At 51.7% G+C, this 21310-nt stretch overlaps 1 protein-coding gene across 8 annotated transcripts in view; it reads right to left on the reverse strand.

The window, feature by feature from the left end:
* LOC139409593 (HECT and RLD domain containing E3 ubiquitin protein ligase 2) overlaps nucleotides 1-21310 on the reverse strand; it is a 217678-nt gene that overhangs the window by 51516 nt on the left and 144852 nt on the right. For all 8 annotated transcript variants that reach the window (XR_011634432.1, XM_071154987.1, XM_071154989.1 and 5 more), the window contains 10 exons: nucleotides 19960-20041; nucleotides 19698-19869; nucleotides 17408-17552; nucleotides 15544-15769; nucleotides 12811-12985; nucleotides 12353-12524; nucleotides 4628-4768; nucleotides 4248-4439; nucleotides 2854-3007; nucleotides 29-136 (listed from right to left, as the gene is read on the reverse strand). Coding sequence is in view for 7 of the 8 variants with exons in the window: in XM_071154987.1 (XP_071011088.1) it covers nucleotides 29-136; nucleotides 2854-3007; nucleotides 4248-4439; nucleotides 4628-4768; nucleotides 12353-12524; nucleotides 12811-12985; nucleotides 15544-15769; nucleotides 17408-17552; nucleotides 19698-19869; nucleotides 19960-20041 (1567 nt within the window). In the remaining variant the exon portion in view is untranslated. The remainder of the gene's footprint in view (nucleotides 1-28; nucleotides 137-2853; nucleotides 3008-4247; nucleotides 4440-4627; nucleotides 4769-12352; nucleotides 12525-12810; nucleotides 12986-15543; nucleotides 15770-17407; nucleotides 17553-19697; nucleotides 19870-19959; nucleotides 20042-21310) is intronic.

Here is a 21310-nt window from a genome sequence, read left to right on the forward strand (position 1 = left end):
GTGTGCTCGGGGAGTGTCTTGTGGTCACCTGATCGGACTGAGATGATCCTATTGGCTCCATCCATGATGGTGAGAGGGTCATGACGTCTTTCTGCAGAACACTGCCGGTCAAACTCCACCCTCAGTCCCTCCGCACCTACAACACAGAGACTCCACCCTCAGTTCCTCTGTCTACAACACAGAGACTCCACCCTCAGTTCCTCTGTCTACAACAGAGACTCCACCCTCAGTTCCTCTGTCTACAACAGAGACTCCACCCTCAGTTCCTCTGTCTACAACAGAGACTCCACCCTCAGTCCCTCCGCACCTACAACAGAGACTCCACCCTCAGTTCCTCTGTCTACAACAGAGACTCCACCCTCAGTTCCTCTGTCTACAACAGAGACTCCACCCTCAGTTCCTCCGCACCTACAACAGAGACTCCACCCTCAGTCCCTCCGCACCTACAACACAGAGACTCCACCCTCAGTTCCTCTGTCTACAACAGAGACTCCACCCTCAGGTCCTCAGTCTACAACAGAGACCCCACCCTCAGTTCCTCTGTATTCAACAGAGACTCCACCCTCAGTCCACAACAGAGACCAGCCCCAGGTCCTCTGTCTACAACACAGAGACTCCACCCTCAGTTCCCCAGTCTACAACAGAGACCCCACCCTCAGTTCCTGAGTATTCAGAGACTCCACCCTCAGTCCACAACAGAGACCCCACCCTCAGTTCCTCTGTCTACAACACAGAGACTCCACCCTCAGTTCCTCTGTCTACAACAGAGACTCCACCCTCAGTTCCTCTGTCTACAACAGAGACTCCACCCTCAGTTCCTCTGTCTACAACAGAGACTCCACCCTCAGTCCCTCCGCACCTACAACAGAGACTCCACCCTCAGTTCCTCTGTCTACAACAGAGACTCCACCCTCAGTTCCTCTGTCTACAACAGAGACTCCACCCTCAGTTCCTCCGCACCTACAACAGAGACTCCACCCTCAGTCCCTCCGCACCTACAACACAGAGACTCCACCCTCAGTTCCTCTGTCTACAACAGAGACTCCACCCTCAGGTCCTCAGTCTACAACAGAGACCCCACCCTCAGTTCCTCTGTATTCAACAGAGACTCCACCCTCAGTCCACAACAGAGACCAGCCCCAGGTCCTCTGTCTACAACACAGAGACTCCACCCTCAGTTCCCCAGTCTACAACAGAGACCCCACCCTCAGTTCCTGAGTATTCAGAGACTCCACCCTCAGTCCACAACAGAGACCCCACCCTCAGTTCCTCTGTATTCAACAGAGACTCCAACCTCAGGTCCTCTGTCTACAACACAGAGACTCCACCCTCAGTTCCTCTGTCTACAACAGACTTCACCCTCAGGTCCTCAGTCTACAACAGAGACTCCACCCTCAGGTCCTCAGTCTACAACAGAGACTCCACCCTCAGTTCCTCTGTCTACAACACAGAGACTCCACCCTCAGTTCATCTGTCTACAACAGAGACTCCACCCTCAGTTCCCCAGTCTACAACAGAGACTCCACCCTCAGTTCCTCAGTCTACAACAGAGACTCCACCCTCAGTCTACAACAGAGACTCCACCCTCAGGTCCTCAGTCTACAACAGAGACTCCACCCTCAGTCCCTCAGTCTACAACAGAGACTCCACCCTCAGGTCCTCAGTCTACAACAGAGACTCCACCCTCAGTCCCTCAGTCTACAACAGAGACTCCACCCTCAGGTCCTCAGTCTACAACAGAGACTCCACCCTCAGGTCCTCAGTCTACAACAGAGACTCCACCCTCAGTTCCTCAGTCTACAACAGAGACTCCACCCTCAGTCCCTCAGTCTACAACAGAGACTCCACCCTCAGTCTACATCAGAGACTCCACCCTCAGGTCCTCAGTCTACAACAGAGACTCCACCCTCAGATCCTCAGTCTACAACAGAGACTCCACCCTCAGTCCCTCAGTCTACAACAGAGACTCCACCCTCAGGTCCTCAGTCTACAACAGAGACCCCACCCTCAGTTCCTCTGTATTCAACAGAGACTCCACCCTCAGTTCCTCTGTATTCAACAGAGACTCCACCCTCAGTCCACAACAGAGACTCCACCCTCAGTTCCCCAGTCTACAACAGAGACTCCACCCTCAGTTCCCCAGTCTACAACAGAGACCCCACCCTCAGGTCCTCTGTCTACAACAGAGACTCCACCCTCAGTTCCCCAGTCTACAACAGAGACTCCACCCTCAGGTCCTCAGTCTACAACACAGAGACTCCACCCTCAGTCCCTCCGCACCTACAACACAGAGACTCCACCCTCAGGTCCTCTGTCTACAACAGAGACTCCACCCTCAGGTCCTCTGTCTACAACAGAGACTCCACCCTCAGGTCCTCTGTCTACAACAGAGACTCCACCCTCAGGTCCTCTGTCTACAACAGAGACTCCACCCTCAGGTCCTCTGTCTACAACACAGAGACTCCACCCTCAGGTCCTCTGTCTACAACAGAGACTCCACCCTCAGTTCCTCTGTCTACAACACAGAGACTCCACCCTCAGTTCCTCTGTCTACAACACAGAGACTCCACCCTCAGTTCCTGTCTACAACACAGAGACTCCACCCTCAGTCCCTCTGTCTACAACACAGAGACTCCACCCTCAGTTCCTCTGTCTACAACACAGAGACTCCACCCTCAGTTCCTCTGTCTACAACACAGAGACTCCACCCTCAGTTCCTGTCTACAACACAGAGACTCCACCCTCAGTCCCTCTGTCTACAACACAGAGACTCCACCCTCAGTTCCTCTGTCTAAAACAGAGACTCCACCCTCAGTTCCTCTGTCTGCCAGTGCATTGTATTTAAAATGTTACCAGGTATCTTGACGGTGCCGCTGGTAGAGGTGTCGTCCGTATAGGGATGACTGCTCTCCACCACCACCGGCTGAGAGGACAGACGACCGCTCTGAGAGTCCGTGGCCACGTCTTCTAACTCAGTGACACACAGCTCCAGAAGCATGTCTGCAACCTGCAGCGTAACACAGGGACAGACAGACACATTTTCAATATTCAACGGTTCAAATCAACCATGAAATCCCTTTTCACAAGGCACTGGAAATACAAAACATGTAAGAGCACCTGTGGGTAAGCAATGGCTGTGTGTCTGTATTAGAGCTGTGTGGTACGGACACAGATCTATAAATGGACCAATTGTTTTGCGATAATGATTACTTTTTGGGGGAGGTGCTAGAGCTGGGCGATATGGACTAAAAATAATATCGCTATAAAAGTAAATATTTTACTCCATGTCACAGTGGGGACAGGAAGTGAGTCAGGAACATCTCTACTCCATGTCACAGTGGGGACAGGAAGTGAGTCAGGAACATCTCTACTCCATGTCACAGTGGGGACAGGAAGTGAGTCAGGAACATCTCTACTCCATGTCACAGTGGGGACAGGAAGTGAGTCAGGAACATCTCTACTCCATGTCACAGTGGGGGCAGAAAGTGAGTCAGGAACATCTCTACTCCATGTCACAGTGGGGGCAGGAAGTGAGTCAGGAACATCTCTACTCCATGTCACAGTGGGGACAGGAAGTGAGTCAGGAACATCTCTACTCCATGTCACAGTGGGGGCAGGAAGTGAGTCAGGAACATCTCTACTCCATGTCACAGTGGGGGCAGGAAGTGAGTCAGGAACATCTCTACTCCATGTCACAGTGGGGACAGGAAGTGAGTCAGGAACATCTCTACTCCATGTCACAGTGGGGACAGGAAGTGAGTCAGGAACATCTCTACTCCATGTCACAGTGGGGACAGGAAGTGAGTCAGGAACATCTCTACTCCATGTCACAGTGGGGACAGGAAGTGAGTCAGGAACATCTCTACTCCATGTCACAGTGGGGACAGGAAGTGAGTCAGGAACATCTCTACTCCATGTCAGTGGGGAGATTAGCCGACTGCCAAACAGGGACAGGCAGATACTTTCATAGCAGGAATCAGCATAATGTATATAATACTACATAGCAGGAATCAGCATAATGTATATAATACTGTCGACCAAATAACAGTTTTAAAACAAGCTACATGAACATTGTATAGCAAAATCTCAGAAAATGACCGATGTAAGAGACAATGTAAGTAATTTTCGGTTTATCGTCCCAGCTCTAGTCCGTATCTGTGTGTGTGTGTGTGTGTGTGTGTGTGTGTGTGTGTGTGTGTGTGTGCGCGCGCGTCCTGCCGTGCCTACTATGCATTTGTGTACTCTACCTGTGGGTAGGCAGTCCCCATCCCAGACAGCACAGCAGACAGCACCTCCTTGCCCTTCTCCCCAGAGCGAACAGACACCGCCAGCTTCAGCAGGTCCACCATCACCCTGGTATCATCAGGTACCAGCAGACTGGTGAACTCGTCCAGGTACTGAGGTTCTGGAGCCCCGGTCTTATTCTGACACTCTGAGTCCTGGAAGAGAACCACAAGAATAACATTTACTGATAGCACCGCTAGGGTTATAGGTTCCATTACTGATGGAACCAAACACTCACCGTACCGTAAAGACAAGAAGATGAGACCTCTAACAGCATCATCTAACCAGGGTTAGAGAGAGGTGGGCCAGTCACTGGGAGGGGAGGGGGGGGGGTAGAGCTCACCTCTTTAGTTTTGGTCATGGTCTCTGCGATGATGCTAGCGGCTCCGGGGTCGTCCGTGACCGGGATGAAAGGTCGAGAGGAAGCAGCAGTAGACGGGGTCACAGCTGACGAGGGGGTGACAGCATCCTCGGAGGAGGTCACCTGGTGATAGAACAAAGACCAGATGTATCTAATCAGCCATCCAATCCTCTGAGGTCTTCTTAACGAGCCAATCCTCTGAGGTCTTCTTAACGAGCCAATCCTCTGAGGTATTCTACATTGGGGATAAATAAAGTCCCCGGGGTTTGAAGTTAAGGGGTAGGGACTCCAAACTAGGGGTCGCGACACAATGTGGTGGGTCGACGATTTGAAAATGGGGTCGCGAGAGAAACGCTGAAATTCAAAAAATAAAATGTTTAATTAAAAATGAAATGTTGAAGTCAATAAATATTCAACCCCTTTGTAAAAGCCTAAATAAGTTCAGGAGTAAAAATGTGTTTAACAAGTCACATAATACACTATATGACCAAACGTTGACCATTTCATTCCAAAATCCTGGTATTAATTCATATGGAATTGGTTCCCCTTTACTGCTATAACAGCCTCCACTCTTCTGGGAAGGCTTTCCACTAGATGTTGGAACATTGGTGCTATAACAGCCTCCACTCTTCTGGGAAGGCTTTCCACTAGATGTTGGAACATTGCTGCTATAACAGCCTGCACTCTACTGGGAAGGCTTTCCACTAGATGTTGGAACATTGCTGCTATAACAGCCTCCACTCTTCTGGGAAGGCTTTCCACTAGATGTTGGAACATTGCTGCTATAACAGCCTGCACTCTACTGGGAAGGCTTTCCACTAGATGTTGGAACATTGCTGCTATAACAGCCTCCACTCTCCTGGGAAGGCTTTCCACTAGATGTTGGAACATTGCTGCTATAACAGCCTCCACTCTACTGGGAAGGCTTTCTACTAGATGTTGGAACATTGCTGCTATAACAGCCTCCACTCTACTGGGAAGGCTTTCCACTAGATGTTGGAACATTGCTGCTATAACAGCCTCCACTCTCTTGGGAAGGCTTTCCACTAGATGTTGGAACATTGCTGCTATAACAGCCTCCACTCTCCTGGGAAGGCTTTCCACTAGATGTTGGAACATTTCTGAGCGGACTTGCTTCCATTCAGCCATAAGAGCATTGGTGAGGTCGGGTACTGATGTTGGGGGTGATTAGGCCTGGCTCACTGTCGGAGTTCCAATTCATCCCAAAGGTGTTCGATGGGGTTGAGGTCAGGGCTCTGTGCAGGCCAGTCAAGCTCTTCCACACCGATCATGACAAACCAGTCATTCTGAAACAGGAACGGGCCTTCCCCAAACTGTTGCCACAAAGTTGGAAGCACAGAATTGTCTAGAATGTCATTGTAAACTGTAGCGTTAAGATTTCCCTTCACTGGAACTAAGAGGCCGAACCATGAAAAACATCCGCAAATCATTATTCCTCATCCACCAAACTTTACAATTGGCATTGCATTGGGCAGGTAGCGTTCTCCTGGCATTCGCCAAACCCAGATTCATCAGTCGGACTGCCAGATGGTAAAGCGTGATTCATCACTCCAGAGACAGCGTTTCCACTTCATGAAGCTCCCGACAAACAGTTATTGTACCGACGTTGCCTCCAGAGGCAGTTTGGAACTCGGTGTTGCAACCGAGGACTAGTACTAAGAAACATCTTGGTCGACCGAGAGTCCAATGTTCTTTTTACGTGTATTTTTTCATGTAGAGATGCACCCTATGTGTTAATAAATCAACTATACTGTATGTACTGAGCTGGTCTGATTCTTTACGCACTGAGATTAAAAATGAAGACACGCAAATTACTAAAGAGGGATCCAGAGATCAAGATAGCCTAACCAGAAGAAATAAACCTGTTCCTGACCCGCCTTCTCCTTCTGCCACTGGCCTTCGCAGGTGCTGTTGTTATGCTCCTGAAGTTACTGGTCAGAGGCCAGCGGCTAGGCTAGCGGCTAGGCTAGAGGCAGTCCCAAAAAAGTTTTAGGAACTCCTGGGGAAGGGGATAGGTGTTAGGGACTAGGGGGTAGGGGTTAGGGACTAGTGGGTCGGGGCTAGGGAGTCGGGACTAGGGAGTAGGGGGTTAGGGGCTAGGGAGTAAGGAGTTAGGGACTAGGGAGTCGGGGCTAGGGAGTCGGGCTAGGGAGTAAGGGGTTAGGGAGTAAGGGGTTAGGGACTAGGGAGTCGGGGCTAGGGAGTAAGGGGTTAGGGACTAGGAAGTCGGGGCTAGGGAGTAAGGGGTTAGGGACTAGGGAGTCGGGGCTAGGGTGTCGGGGCTAGGGAGTCGGGGCTAGGGACTACTGGGTCGGGACTAGGGAGTCGGGACTAGGGACTACTGGGTCGGGATTAGGGAGTCGGGGGTCAGAACTAGGGAGTTGGGGCTAGGGAGTCGGGGTTCGGGGCTAGGGAGTAAAGAGTAGTGGGTCGGGGCTAGGGAGTCGGGGTTCGGGGATAGTGAGTCGGGGCTAGGGAGTCAGGGCTAGGGAGTAGTGGATCGGGGATAGGGAGTAGTCGTTAGGGAGTCGGGGCTAGGGAGTAGAGAGTAGTGGGTCGGGGATAGGGAGTAGGGGCTAGGGAGTAGGGAGTCGGGGCTAGGGAGTCGGGGTTAGGGAGTCGGGGTTAGGGAGTCGGGGTTAGGGAGTCGGGGCTAGGGAGTCGGGACTAGGCAGTAGGGAGTCGGGGTTAGGAGTCAGTCGGGGCCAGGGAGTCGGGACTAGGGAGTCGGCGCTAGGGAGTCGGGACTAGGGACTAGTGGGTCGGGGCTAGGGAGTAGGGACTAGGCAGTAGGGAGTCGGGGCTAGGAAGTAGGGGTTAGGGAGTCGGGACTAGGGAGTCGGGACTAGGAACTAGTGGGTCGGGGCTAGGGAGTTGGGTTTAGGGAGTCGGGGCTAGGGAGTAGATAGTAGTGGGTCAGGGCTAGGGAGTCGGGGCTAGGGAGTAGAGAGTAGTGGGTCGGGGCTAGGGAGTCGGGGCTAGGGAGTAGAGAGTAGTGGGTCGGGGCTAGGGAGTCGGGGCTTGGGAGTCGGGGCTTGGGAGTAGTGGGTTGGGGCTAGGGAGTCGGGGCTAGGGAGTAGAGAGTAGTGGGTCGGGGCTAGGGAGTAGAGAGTAGTGGGTCGGGGCTAGGGAGTCGGGGCTTGGGAGTAGTGGGTCGGGGCTAGGGACTAGGGACTAGTGGGTCGGGGCTAGGGAGTCGGGGCTATGGAGTAGAGAGTAGTTGGTCGGGGCTAGGGAGTCGGGGCTTGGGAGTCGGGGCTTGGGAGTAGTGGGTTGGGGCTAGGGAGTCGGGGCTAGGGAGTAGAGAGTAGTGGGTCGAGGCTAGGGAGTCGGGGCTAGGGAGTAGAGAGTAGTGGGTCGGGGCTAGGGAGTCGGGGCTTGGGAGTCGGGGCTTGGGAGTAGTGGGTTGGGGCTAGGGAGTCGGGGCTAGGGAGTAGAGAGTAGTGGGTCGGGGCTAGGGAGTCGGGGCTTGGGAGTAGTGGGTCGGGGCTAGGGACTAGGGACTAGTGGGTCGGGGCTAGGGAGTCGGGACAAGGGAGTCGGGACTAGGGAGTCGGGGCTTGGGAGTAGTGGGTTGGGGCTAGGGAGTCGGGGCTAGGGAGTCGAGAGTAGTGGGTCGGGGCTAGGGAGTAGAGAGTAGTGGGTCGGGGCTAGGGAGTCGGGGCTAGGGAGTCGGGGCTAGGGAGTCGGGGCTAGGGAGTAGTGGGTCGGGGCTAGGGAGTCGGGACTAGGGACTAGTGGGTCGGGGCTAGGGAGTCGGGACAAGGGAGTCGGGACTAGGGAGTCGGGACTAGGGAGGCGGGGCTAGGGAGTGGATAGTAGTGGGTCGGGGCTAGGGAGTCGGGTTTAGGGAGTCGGGGCTAGGGAGTGGATAGTAGTGGGTCAGGGCTAGGGAGTCGGGGCTAGGGAGTCGGGGCTATGGAGTAGAGAGTAGTGGGTCGGGGCTAGGGAGTCGGGGCTAGGGAGTCGGGGCTATGGAGTAGAGAGTAGTGGGTCGGGGCTAGGGAGTCGGGGCTAGGGAGTCAGAACTAGGGAGTCGGGACTAGGCAGTAGGGAGTCGGGGCTAGGAAGTAGGGGTTAGGGAGTCGGGGCCAGGGAGTCGGGACTAGGGACTAGGGAGTCGGGGCTAGGGAGTCGGGGCTATGGAGTAGAGAGTAGTGGGTCGGGGCTAGGGAGTCGGGGCTAGGGAGTCGGGGCTATGGAGTAGAGAGTAGTGAGTCGGGGCTAGGGAGTCGGGGATAGGGAGTCAGAACTAGGGAGTCGGGACTAGGCAGTAGGGAGTCGGGGCTAGGAAGTAGGGGTTAGGGAGTCGGGACTAGGGAGTCGGGACTAGGGACTAGTGGGTCGGGGCTAGGGAGTTGGGTTTAGGGAGTCGGGGCTAGGGAGGCGGGGCTATGGAGTAGAGAGTAGTTGGTCGGGGCTAGGGAGTCGGGGCTTGGGAGTCGGGGCTTGGGAGTAGTGGGTTGGGGCTAGGGAGTCGGGGCTAGGGAGTAGAGAGTAGTGGGTCGGGGCTAGGGAGTAGGGGCTAGGGAGTCGGGGCTTGGGAGTCGGGGCTTGGGAGTCGGGGCTTGGGAGTAGTGGGTCGGGGCTAGGGAGTTGGGACTAGGGACTAGTGGGTCGGGGCTAGGGAGTCGGGACTAGGGAGTCGGAGCTAGGGAGTCGGAGCTAGGGAGTCGGGTTTAGGGAGTCGGGTTTAGGGAGTGGATAGTAGTGGGTCGGGGCTAGGGAGTCGGGTTTAGGGAGTCGGGGCTAGGGAGGCGGGGCTAGGGAGTGGATAGTAGTGGGTCGGAGCTAGGGAGTCGGGTTTAGGGAGTCGGGGCTAGGCAGTAGGGAGTCGGGGCTAGGAAGTAGGGGTTAGGGAGTCGGGCCAGGGAGTCGGAGCTAGGGAGTCGGGACTAGGGACTAGTGGGTCGGGGCTAGGGAGTTGGGTTTAGGGAGTCGGGGCTAGGGAGTCAGAACTAGGGAGTCGGGACTAGGCAGTAGGGAGTCGGGGCTAGGAAGTAAGGGTTAGGGAGTCGGGACTAGGGAGTCGGGACTAGGGAGTCGGGACTAGGGAGTTGGGTGTTAGGGAGTCGGGGCTAGGGAGGCGGGGCTAGGGAGTCGGGGCTATGGAGTAGAGAGTAGTGGGTCGGGGCTAGGGAGTCGGGGCTAGGGAGTCGGGGCTAGGCAGTAGGGAGTCGGGGCTAGGGAGTCAGAACTAGGGAGTCGGGACTAGGCAGTAGGGTGTCGGGGCTAGGAAGTAGGGGTTAGGGAGTCGGGGCCAGGGAGTCGGGACTAGGGAGTCGGGGCCAGGGAGTCGGGACTAGGGAGTAGTGGGTCGGGGCTAGGGAGTTGGGTTTAGGGAGTCGGGGCTAGGGAGGCGGGGCTAGGGAGTCAGAACTAGGGAGTCGGGCCTAGGCAGTAGGGAGTCGGGGCTAGGAAGTAGGGGTTAGGGAGTCGGGACTAGGGAGTCGGGACTAGGGACTAGTGGGTCGGGGCTAGGGAGTTGGGTTTAGGGAGTCGGGGCTAGGGAGTCGGGACTAGGGACTAGTGGGTCGGGGCTAGGGAGTTGGGTTTAGGGAGTCGGGGCTAGGGAGTCGGGGCTATGGAGTAGAGAGTAGTGGGTCGGGGCTAGGGAGTCGGGGCTTGGGAGTCGGGGCTTGGGAGTAGTGGGTTGGGGCTAGGGAGTCGGGGCTAGGGAGTAGAGAGTAGTGGGTCGGGGCTAGGGAGTAGGGGCTAGGGAGTAGAGAGTAGTGGGTCGGGGCTAGGGAGTAGGGGCTAGGGAGTCGGGGCTTGGGAGTCGGGGCTTGGGAGTCGGGGCTTGGGAGTAGTGGGTCGGGGCTAGGGAGTTGGGACTAGGGACTAGTGGGTCGGGGCTCGGGAGTCGGGACTAGGGAGTCGGAGCTAGGGAGTCGGAGCTAGGGAGTCGGAGCTAGGGAGTCGGAGCTAGGGAGTCGGGGCTAGGGAGTCGGGGCTAGGGAGGCGGGGCTAGGGAGTGGATAGTAGTGGGTCGGGGCTAGGGAGTCGGGTTTAGGGAGTCGGGGCTAGGGAGGCGGGGCTAGGGAGTGGATAGTAGTGGGTCGGAGCTAGGGAGTCGGGTTTAGGGAGTCGGGGCTAGGCAGTAGGGAGTCGGGGCTAGGAAGTAGGGGTTAGGGAGTCGGGCCAGGGAGTCGGAGCTAGGGAGTCGGGACTAGGGACTAGTGGGTCGGGGCTAGGGAGTTGGGTTTAGGGAGTCGGGACTAGGGAGTCGGGACTAGGCAGTAGGGAGTCGGGGCTAGGAAGTAGGGGTTAGGGAGTCGGGACTAGGGAGTCGGGACTAGGGAGTTGGGTGTTAGGGAGTCGGGGCTAGGGAGGCGGGGCTAGGGAGTAGATAGTGGGTCAGGGCTAGGGAGTCGGGGCTAGGGAGTCGGGGCTATGGAGTAGAGAGTAGTGGGTCGGGGCTAGGGAGTCGGGGCTAGGCAGTAGGGAGTCGGGGCTAGGGAGTCAGAACTAGGGAGTCGGGACTAGGCAGTAGGGTGTCGGGGCTAGGAAGTAGGGGTTAGGGAGTCGGGGCCAGGGAGTCGGGACTAGGGAGTCGGGGCCAGGGAGTCGGGACTAGGGACTAGTGGGTCGGGGCTAGGGAGTTGGGTTTAGGGAGTCGGGGCTAGGGAGGCGGGGCTAGGGAGTCAGAACTAGGGAGTCGGGCCTAGGCAGTAGGGAGTCGGGGCTAGGAAGTAGGGGTTAGGGAGTCGGGACTAGGGAGTCGGGACTAGTGGGTCGGGGCTAGGGAGTTGGGTTTAGGGAGTTGGGGCTAGGGAGGCGGGGCTAGGGAGTAGATAGTAGTGGGTCGGGGCTAGGGAGTCGGGGCTAGGGAGTCGGGGCTATGGAGTAGAGAGTAGTGGGTCGGGGCTAGGGAGTCGGGGCTTGGGAGTCGGGGCTTGGGAGTAGTGGGTTGGGGCTAGGGAGTCGGGGCTAGGGAGTAGTGGGTCGGGGCTAGGGAGTAGGGGCTAGGGAGTCGGGGCTTGGGAGTCGGGGCTTGGGAGTAGTGGGTCGGGGCTAGGGAGTTGGGACTAGGGACTAGTGGGTCGGGGCTAGGGAGTCGGTGCTCGGGAGTCGGGACTAGGGAGTCGGAGCTAGGGAGTCGGAGCTAGGGAGTCGGGTTTAGGGAGTCGGGGCTAGGGAGGCGGGGCTAGGGAGTGGATAGTAGTGGGTCGGGGCTAGGGAGTTGGGTTTAGGGAGTCGGGGCTAGGGAGGCGGGGCTAGGGAGTGGATAGTAGTGGGTCGGGGCTAGGGAGTCGGGTTTAGGGAGTCGGGGCTAGGGAGGCGGGGCTAGGGAGTGGATAGTAGTGGGTCGAAGCTAGGGAGTCGGGTTTAGGGAGTCGGGGCTAGGGAGGCGGGGCTAGGGAGTGGATAGTAGTGGGTCGGGGCTAGGGAGTCGGGGCTAGGGAGTTGGGGCTAGGGAGGCGGGGCTCGGGAGGCGGGGCTCGGGAGTAGAGAGTAGATAGTAGTGGGTTGGGGCTAGGGAGTCGGGGTTCGGGAGTCGGGGCTCGGGAGTCGGGGCTCGGGAGTAGAGAGTAGTGGGTCGGGGCTAGGGAGTCGGGGCTAGGGTTCCTCTTCTCTCCATTCTTGTCTGTCTGTCAGGGGTTAGGGACTAGGGGGTAGGGACAAGGGGATAGGGACTAGGGAGTAGGGACTAGGGGTTAGGGACTAGGGGTTAGTGTTCCTCACCTCTCCATTCTTGTCTGTCTGCCAGGGGTTAGGGCTGACCCTCTCCTCCACCTCTGTGGGAACAGGGGGTCCCTCTGACTCAGAGGGGCTGGATGCTGAGGAGGAGTCAGGGGGGGGGCACTCCATGGGGACCATCATACAAGCTGGCATCAGGGCACCAACCACAGCATCCCTGACATCACCAATACAACACACATTAAATCAGGGCACCAATCACAGCATCCCTGACATCACCAATACAACACACATTAAATCAGGGCACCAATCACAGCATCCCTGACATCACCAATACAACACACATTAAATCAGGGCACCAATCACAGCATCCCTGACATCACCAATACAACACACATTAAATTAGGGCACCAATCAGGAGTCTGACCTGGTATACATGATCTGTAGGGCTGAGAGGAGTCTTACCTGGCATACATGATCTGTAGGGCTGAGAGGAGTCTTACCTGGCATACATGATCTGTAGGGCTGAGAGGACATGGGACAGGGCCTGTTGCTTGGCCTGGTTCCCATCCAGAGACAGTAGTATTTTAGCCAGAGAGGGGCGGTTGGGTCTAACTCCATTACTGTGGCCACTCATCTTATTGTTCACCGCCGAGGAGTCACTGTCTGACTGGACGCCTGGAATACACAGGACACACATACAAAAAATATTTAATATTCATCACTTGACGCAAAAAGTGGTATTTCACCAAACCCCAGCCTCATCTCGAGTCTTTGTCTATAACCCTAATCCAAGCCAGACCTGAGTCCTATCCTAATCCAAGACAAACCAGACCTGAGTCCGATCCTAACCCTAATCCAAGCCAGACCTGAGTCCGATCCTAACCCTAACCCAAGCCAGACCTGAGTCCGATCCTAACCCTAACCCAAGCCAGACCTGAGTCCGATCCTAACCCTAACCCAAGCCAGACCTGAGTCCGATCCTAACCCTAACCCAAGCCAGACCTGAGTCCTATCCTAACCCAAGCCAGACCTGAGTTCTATCCTAACCCAAGCCAGACCTGAGTCCTATCCTAACCCAAGCCAGACCTGAGTCCTATCCTAACCCAAGCCAGACCTGAGTCCTATCCTAACCCAAGCCAGACCTGAGTCCTATCCTAACCCAATCCAGGCCAGAACTGAGTCCTATCCTAACCCAAGCCAAACCTGAGTCCTATCCTAACCCAAGCCGAGCCAGACCGGAGTCCTATCCTAACCCAAGCCAGACCTGAGTCCTATCCTAACCCTAATCCAAGTCAAACCTGATTCCTATCCTAACCCTAATCCAAGCCAGACCTGAGTCCTATCCTAATCCATGAATTTGTAGTTAGGGGGTTTGTAACCTCTACTCCCAGCCCCATCTAGACTCTTGACTCAAAGCCCTGAATCTACTACCAGTTGTAGCTCCTGTACTGAGAGATAGATTACCACGGTACGAGGGTTATGTTACCGGAAAGGCCATCAGAAACATTGTTCCTGATTTTCTGTCCAGGGCAGTGGCTCCATCAGCAAGCCAAGTAGCATTGCTGTCACCACCACTCACAGTCTTTCTATCCTTCCCACCTCTCTCGCTGAGATTGCTGAAGCTCAGGACCAAGAGGTCAGTGACCTTAGGTAGAACAAAGAAGCTTCCAGTGAGCATCCAGGTCAAATTGGACTCAAAGTACTCCAAGGAATCCTGTACAGGAGGATCCCTGTTGAATGAAAAGGCAATACATATCAACTTGTGGTAGCCAAGGGCCTTTACGGGCTGTTTTTTAGATTACTTTCATGACCTTCCACTGGGCGGCCATCTTGGATGGAGGAAGACTCTTCTTCGCATCTCTGAGGTTGCTTGGTGGTCATCCAGAGAGGAGTGTTTTGCTATAGCCTACCTGCGATTGGAAGACACCGATAAACCTCAGCGGCATCAGATTCAAATCGCGAGAAGAAAACTCGTGCCTGCTGAGCGCAGTCCGTACCATCCGTGGTTTGGATTTCCTGTTGGCACCACGATCGTGTTCCTGGCCTGTCAGATTATTTCCTTGTTGTGGATTTACAAAAGGGATCGCGGAACATGTTTAATGAACACGGACGCGCCTTCCGATCTCCTGTGAGATCCATCCTTTTCTCCTTACTGTTTCTAGAGATCATCCACTGGCGGCTTACTGTTTATTTTATGGGGGGGAAATGTAATTTGAATGTCAAACGACTATGAACTGAACTTGAACTGAATAAACGAATGGGAATCGAAATGGGAAAAGACGGGACTAATCATTTCCTGGTTAGGCGCATCCCAATAGGCTAATATAGCCTAAACTGAATTTGAACTCATAAGGTTATTGGGTCATTGTGATGTTTATGGAATATTTGTGTGTGTTTGTTAAAATAATACATTGAAATTATATTATTTGTGGGGGTTATTATTTTGTATAGTATTTTTTCTGAAGCATATCATTGGGGCGGCAGGGTAGCCTAGTGGTTAGAGCATTCGTTGCAAGGTTGCAAGTTCATATCCCCGAGCTGACAAGGTACAAATCTGTCGTTCTGCCCCTGAACAGGCAGTTAACCCACTGTTCCCTGGTAGGCCGTCATTGAAAATAAGAATTTGTTCTTGACTGACTTGCCTGGTTAAATAAAGAATAAATACATATTTATGTTGATATGTTTGTGCTGGATTTAAAAAATACATTATTTAATTGACACATCACCTACTACATTCCACATGTTTTTCATGCTATAAGTCTTCTTTAAAAGTATATTAAATTATACTGTTATACAGTTACCTAGGTATGCAGAGGGTTAGTGCTCGGGTTACTAGCTGTAGAGATGTTAGGTAACCTAGGTATGAGGAGGGTTAGGGTTACTAGCTGTAGAGAGGTTAGGTAACCTAGGTATGAGGAGGGTTAGGTAACCTAGGTATGAGGAGGGTTAGGGTTACTAGCTGTAGAGAGGTTAGGTAACCTAGGTATGAGGAGGGTTAGGGTTACTAGCTGTACAGGAGGTTAGGTAACCTAGGTATGAGGAGGGTTAGGGTTACTAGCTGTAGAGAGGTTAGGTAACCTAGGTATTAGGAGGGTTAGGGTTACTAGCTGTACAGGAGATTAGGTAACCTAGGTATGAGGAGGGTTAGGGTTACTAGCTGTAGAGAGGTTAGGTAACCTAGGTATGAGGAGGGTTAGGGTTACTAGCTGTACAGGAGGTTAGGGTTAGGTTACCTAAGTATGATGCCCCTAGAGAGTCCCTGGCGGTCTGGAAGAGGACAGGCTCGTGGACAGAGGGGGTGGTGACATCTACGGTGGTCCAGGCGACGCTGTGGGAGGAGCCACAGGCAACACGGGTGATCTTCTGTCCCTCTAGACCCTGAACCAGGGTGGGCTTCCTGTTCACCGTGGTGGTCCCGTTACCCTGCTGGCCATGGTCGTTGTCCCCCCACGCAAACACCTGGTGGAACAGTACAGATACACTTACAGATACTAACACACCTCTGTCTCCCTCTCTCACATCTCTATAGCTGAATGTGAAACCGAACACTTAGCCCTTTATCCGCTTGCTGACGTGTTCAGAAGTTCACTCGAGTCTGCAAGTGTTTCGGTCAAAATTAACATTGAGACAATAAGACGTCCTAACTGCCTGCCACTTATCAATGTTCAAAAATTCTAGATCCATTTTCCCGAGCATCGTCTCCCGCGACGTGTCTTGTAGCATGTAGGCAGACACCGCCGCGTACTGTGATAGAGGAACAAAACAACATGCCTACTCTACTGCACCAGATATGTACAAGTATATTAGGGCTGTCCCTGACTGAGAGTTGTCTGTTCTTCCTCAATTCCTAAACGGGTATTTTTCCATATATAGACACACATTATATATTTAATAAAACAATTTGCACTGAGCTTGTCTGATGCTTTAAGTGGACAGTTTGATGAAATATTTAAGACAACTAATGACTCAAGAGGGAGCCAGAGATCAAGATAACCAGAAGAAACGTGTGGATTAATCCTCCTCCCGCAGATTCAGACGTTACGCTCGTGAAGTTGCCGGTAATAATCTCCACCAGGAGTCGGCAACCTGTTTCACGTGGAATGAAAGTTGATTGATAATTTCTACCGCTGTTATGATTTACATATGCACATTTTCGTGGAACAGCTTAATTTAATTTATAATAATTCTAATCGCATTCATCTCTCTACAACAAACTTGAAACATTGTATCAACTATCAACCGGGTCCGCCCCCGAAGCTTGCGGTAGTAAACTTGAAACATTGTATCAACTATTCTGGGCCATCAGAGTTTCCCATGCCAGTGAGCTCAGGACAGACTCGATTGCCTCAGAAATGTGCATACCGAGTGCTCCAAGTGTTCTGTTTGAAATTCAGCCTCTCCTTCTAAGAACCCTAACTCAAAGACATTAAGGTCAGCTCTTTCTCTCCTTAAAACATCTCTTTCTCAATTCAATTCAAAGGGCTTTATTGGCATATGAAACATATGTTCATATTACCAAAGCAAGTAAAATGTATAATAAACTAAAGTAAAATAAACAATAAAAATTGAACAGTAAACATTACTCACAAAAGTTCCAAAATAATATTCCTAATGTCTATATACAGTGTTGTAACAACGTGCAAATAGTTAAAGTACAAAAGGGAAAATAAATAAACATAAATATGGGTGGTACAGTGCATTCGGAAAGTATTCAGACCCCTGGACTTTCTCCACATTTCGTTACGTTACAACAATTTTAAAATTGTTTAAATAGTTTTCCCCCCTCAATCTACACCCAATACCCCATAACGACAAAGCAAAAACAGTTTTTCAGACATGTTTGCCTGGTGTCTGATGTGGAGGAGGCCTAGCCTGGTGTCTGATGTGGAGGAGGCCTAGCCTGGTGTCTGATGTGGAGGAGGCCTAGCCTGGTGTCTGATGTGGAGGAGGCCTAGCCTGGTGTCTGATGTGGAAGAGGCCTAGCCTGGTGTCTGATGTGGAAGAGGCCTAGCCTGGTGTCTGACGTGGAAGAGGCCTAGCCTGGTGTCTTGACAACTAGTCTGTGAACAGCTCGGAGGCGTGGAGGCCAGTACCCACCTGTCCAGTCTCGGTGACAGCCAGGCAGTGCAGCGCCCCCACGGCCACGTGGATGATCTTCTTCCCCCTCAGCCCCTCCACCATCTGAGGCTTACGCACATGGACGTCTGTCCCGTGGCCCAGACGGAAGTAGTCCCCTTTACCCCTGGTTGAGAAACAGACAGTTATTCACCTTTATCCCTGGGTAGAACATCACATAAACCAGGGCCCTACCGCGCTGCTTCTCTCTTCTACCTGATAATTCATTGCATCCACCTGGTGTCCACTGGCTTTGAGGTCCAGATTAAGAGTTTGAGGGACATAAACAGTTCGCAAAAATGAAGATTTGATTTTAAATGTAACCACCTTGCCCTTGTTCAGGGGACTGCGCTGTTAATGTGCGAAAGCTACAGCACTTAGTAGTGGGGCTTGCGACAGCAGCCACACAGGAGATAATGTATGAATTAATTTGGATTTATAGTTGTTATTATTATTATTCTTTACAACGTTACTCCTCTTACACCATTTAAGATAAAAACACCCTTCGAACTTTGAAAGTGTGTGAATTACAACTTTTGAATATATTTTCTACTTTTTAAACGATTAAACTTTTTGTCCTCCATCCACTTTTATGGGATTTCCTCTGCATTCTAAAAGGTTCCAGAGTGACATCATCTCTCCCAACATTCTATTCACTGTAAACAAAGTCACTTTTAGAAACAAAGCAGCTACTTTGACCACTTTCCCAACAACTAAGACGAAGAGGTAGAGGTTATGACATCTTCCTATCCTTCTCTGCTATTCATCTCTGTAATCAGAACAGAATTATCTGGTACCGATCAAACGTTATTTTACACTGAACAAAAAATATAAACACAACATGTAAAGTGTTGGTCCCAAGTTTTATGAGCAGAAATGTTACAAACGCACAAAAAACATATTTCTCTAAAATGTTGCGTACACATTTGTTTACATCCCTGTTAGTGAGCATTTCTCCTTTGCCAAGTTAATCCATCCACCTGATAGGTTTGGCATATCGAGAAGCTGATTAAACAGCATGATCATTACACAGGTGCACCTTGTGCTGGGGACAATAAAAGGGGTCTAAAATGTGCAGTTTTGTCACACAACACAATGCCTCAGATGTCTCAAGTTTTGAGGGAAGGTGCAATTGTCATGCTGACTGCAGGAATGTCCACAAAAGCTGCTGCCAGAGAAATCCATGTTAATTTCTCTACCATAAGCCTAAAACGTCGTTTTTGAGAATGTAGCAGTACATCCAACCGGCCTCACAGCCTCAGAACATGTGTATGGCGTCGTGTGGGCGAGCGGTTTGTTGATGCCAACGTTGTGAACAGAGTGCCCCAAGGTGGCAGTGGGGTTATGGCATGGGCAGGCATAAGCTGCAGACAATGAATACAATTGCATTTTATTGATGGCAATTTGAATGCACAAAGGCCCATTATTTTTAAGGCATCTGTGATCAACAGATACATATCTGTATTCCCAGTCATGTGAAATCCATAGATTAGGGTCTAATTTATTTATTTCAACCCAGTAACTCAATAAAATCTTTGAAATTGTTGCGTTTATATTCTTGTGTGTGGTGCTGACTCTCTTCCCTGTAGCCTAGTTGGTGTGTGAACTGCTGACTGTCTTCCCTGTAGCCTAGTTGGTGTGTGAACTGCTGACTGTCTTCCCTGTAGCCTAGTTGGTGTGTGAACTGCTGACTGTCTTCCCTGTAGCCTAGTTGGTGTGTGAACTGCTGACTGTCTTCCCTGTAGACTAGTTGGTGTGTGAACTTCTGACTGCTCATCATTTGCAAATAGTTGTTGACACGTCAACCAGGATCAACCAGGACCATGGACAGTCATTTTTTTAATTGTATTTTTTACATTTAACTAGTCAAGTCAGTTAAGAACAAATTCTTATTAACAATGACGGCCTACCCCGGCCAACGCTGGGCCAATTGTGCACCGCCCTATGGGAGTCCCAATTCACGGCCGGATGTGATGCAGCCTGGATACGAACCAGGGACGAACCAGTGACGCCTCTTGCACTGAGATGCAGTGTCTTAGACCGCTGCGCCACTCGGGAGCAATTTCTAGTATTAGAAGCTAGCAATAACTTGCATAGCAAGCTTATTCACTGCTGATTCCAGAAATTCTCCAACTGGGATGTATGAAAAAGCAGGGATTTTTTACGTTTTCAGGATGTTTCGTAATCCTACTCAGCTGTCCACGACCATTTCGCTACACCAGCAATAAGGTCCTCAAAATATGTGTCTGTGACTAATAAAATTGGATCTTACCATGTCCAGACCACTCCAGACTTGGTGAGAGCCAGGGAGAACTGAGCCCCACACTCTATCTGACAGACTCCCTGCCCATTCAGCCTCTCAATGTTCTGAGGGATATTACAGCCCTCGCTGCCCCCCCGACCCAGCTTCCCAAAGTCCCCATCGCCCCAGGAGAACACCAGACCTGAGGAGGGAAGAAGAGAGCTCAGAGCACTGCAGTGTAACGACACATGGCTATCTATTCAACACAACACAAATACACACACGCAAGTACCTTCATCTGTCAGGGCTAGAGTTTGAGCATCTCTACTCCCACAAGCCACCTGGACCACACGATGACCCAGAAGCACCTTCACCTGTATCAAACACAGACAAATTAGATACACAACTTTAACAGTTCTATAGCCAATCTAAAACCACATGTACAGTATCAGGAGAGTCTCAGAAAACCACATTATGGTACATTATAGTATCAGAAAACAACATTTATTATAGTGTTCTGCCTGTGTCTATGGAACCCTGACCTGTTCACCGGACGTGCTACCTGTCCCAGACCTGCTGTTTTCAACTCTCTAGAGACAGCAGGAGTGGTAGAGATACTCTTAATGACCGGCTATGAAAAGCCAACTGACATTTACTCCTGAGGTGCTGACTTGCTGCACCCTCGACAACTACTGTGATTATTATTATTTGACCCTGCTGGTCATTTATGAACATTTGAACATCTTGGCCATGCTCTGTTATAATCTCCACTCGGCACAGCCAGAAGAGGACTGGCCACCCCTCATAGCCTGGTTCCTCTCTAGGTTTCTTCCTAGGTTTTGGCCTTTCTAGGGAGTTTTTCCTAGCCACCGTGCTTCTACACCTGCATTGCTTACTGTTTGGGGTTTTAGGCTGGGTTTCTGTACAGCACTTTGAGATATCAGCTGATGTAAGAAGGGCTATATAAATAAATGTGATTTGATTTATCAGAAGACTCTCAGAAAACTATATGTATAGTACATTATTCTAGTATCAGGAGTCTCAAACTATATGTATAGTACATTATTCTAGTATCAGGAATATCTCCAACTATATGTATAGTACATTATTCTAGTACATTATTCTAGTATCAGGAGTCTCAAACTATATGTATGGTACATTATTCTAGTATCAGGAATATCTCAAACTATATGTATAGTACATTATTCTAGTATCAGGAGTCTCAAACTATATGTATTCTAGTAGCATATCCACAGAGAGGTAGTGCTACTACGTACCAGTTGTAGCTGGGTGGTGTTGTATCAACTACGTACCAGTTTGGGTCGTAGCTGCGTGGTGTGGTCTCTACTACGTACCAGTTTGGGACGTAGCTGCGTGGTGTGGTCTCTACTACGTACCAGTTTGGGACGTAGCTGCGTGGTGTGGTCTCTACTACGTACCAGTTTGGGTCGTAGCTGCGTGGTGTGGTCTCTACTACGTACCAGTTTGGGTCGTAGCTGCGTGGTGTGGTCTCTACTACGTACCAGTTTGGGTCGTAGCTGCGTGGTGTGGTCTCTACTACGTACCAGTTTGGGTCGTAGCTGCGTGGTGTGGTCTCTACTACGTACCAGTTTGGGTCGTAGCTGCGTGGTGTAGTCTCTACT

Source organism: Oncorhynchus clarkii, chromosome 5, assembly GCF_045791955.1.
Source record: "Oncorhynchus clarkii lewisi isolate Uvic-CL-2024 chromosome 5, UVic_Ocla_1.0, whole genome shotgun sequence".
In the NCBI taxonomy this organism is placed as follows: domain Eukaryota; kingdom Metazoa; phylum Chordata; class Actinopteri; order Salmoniformes; family Salmonidae; genus Oncorhynchus; species Oncorhynchus clarkii.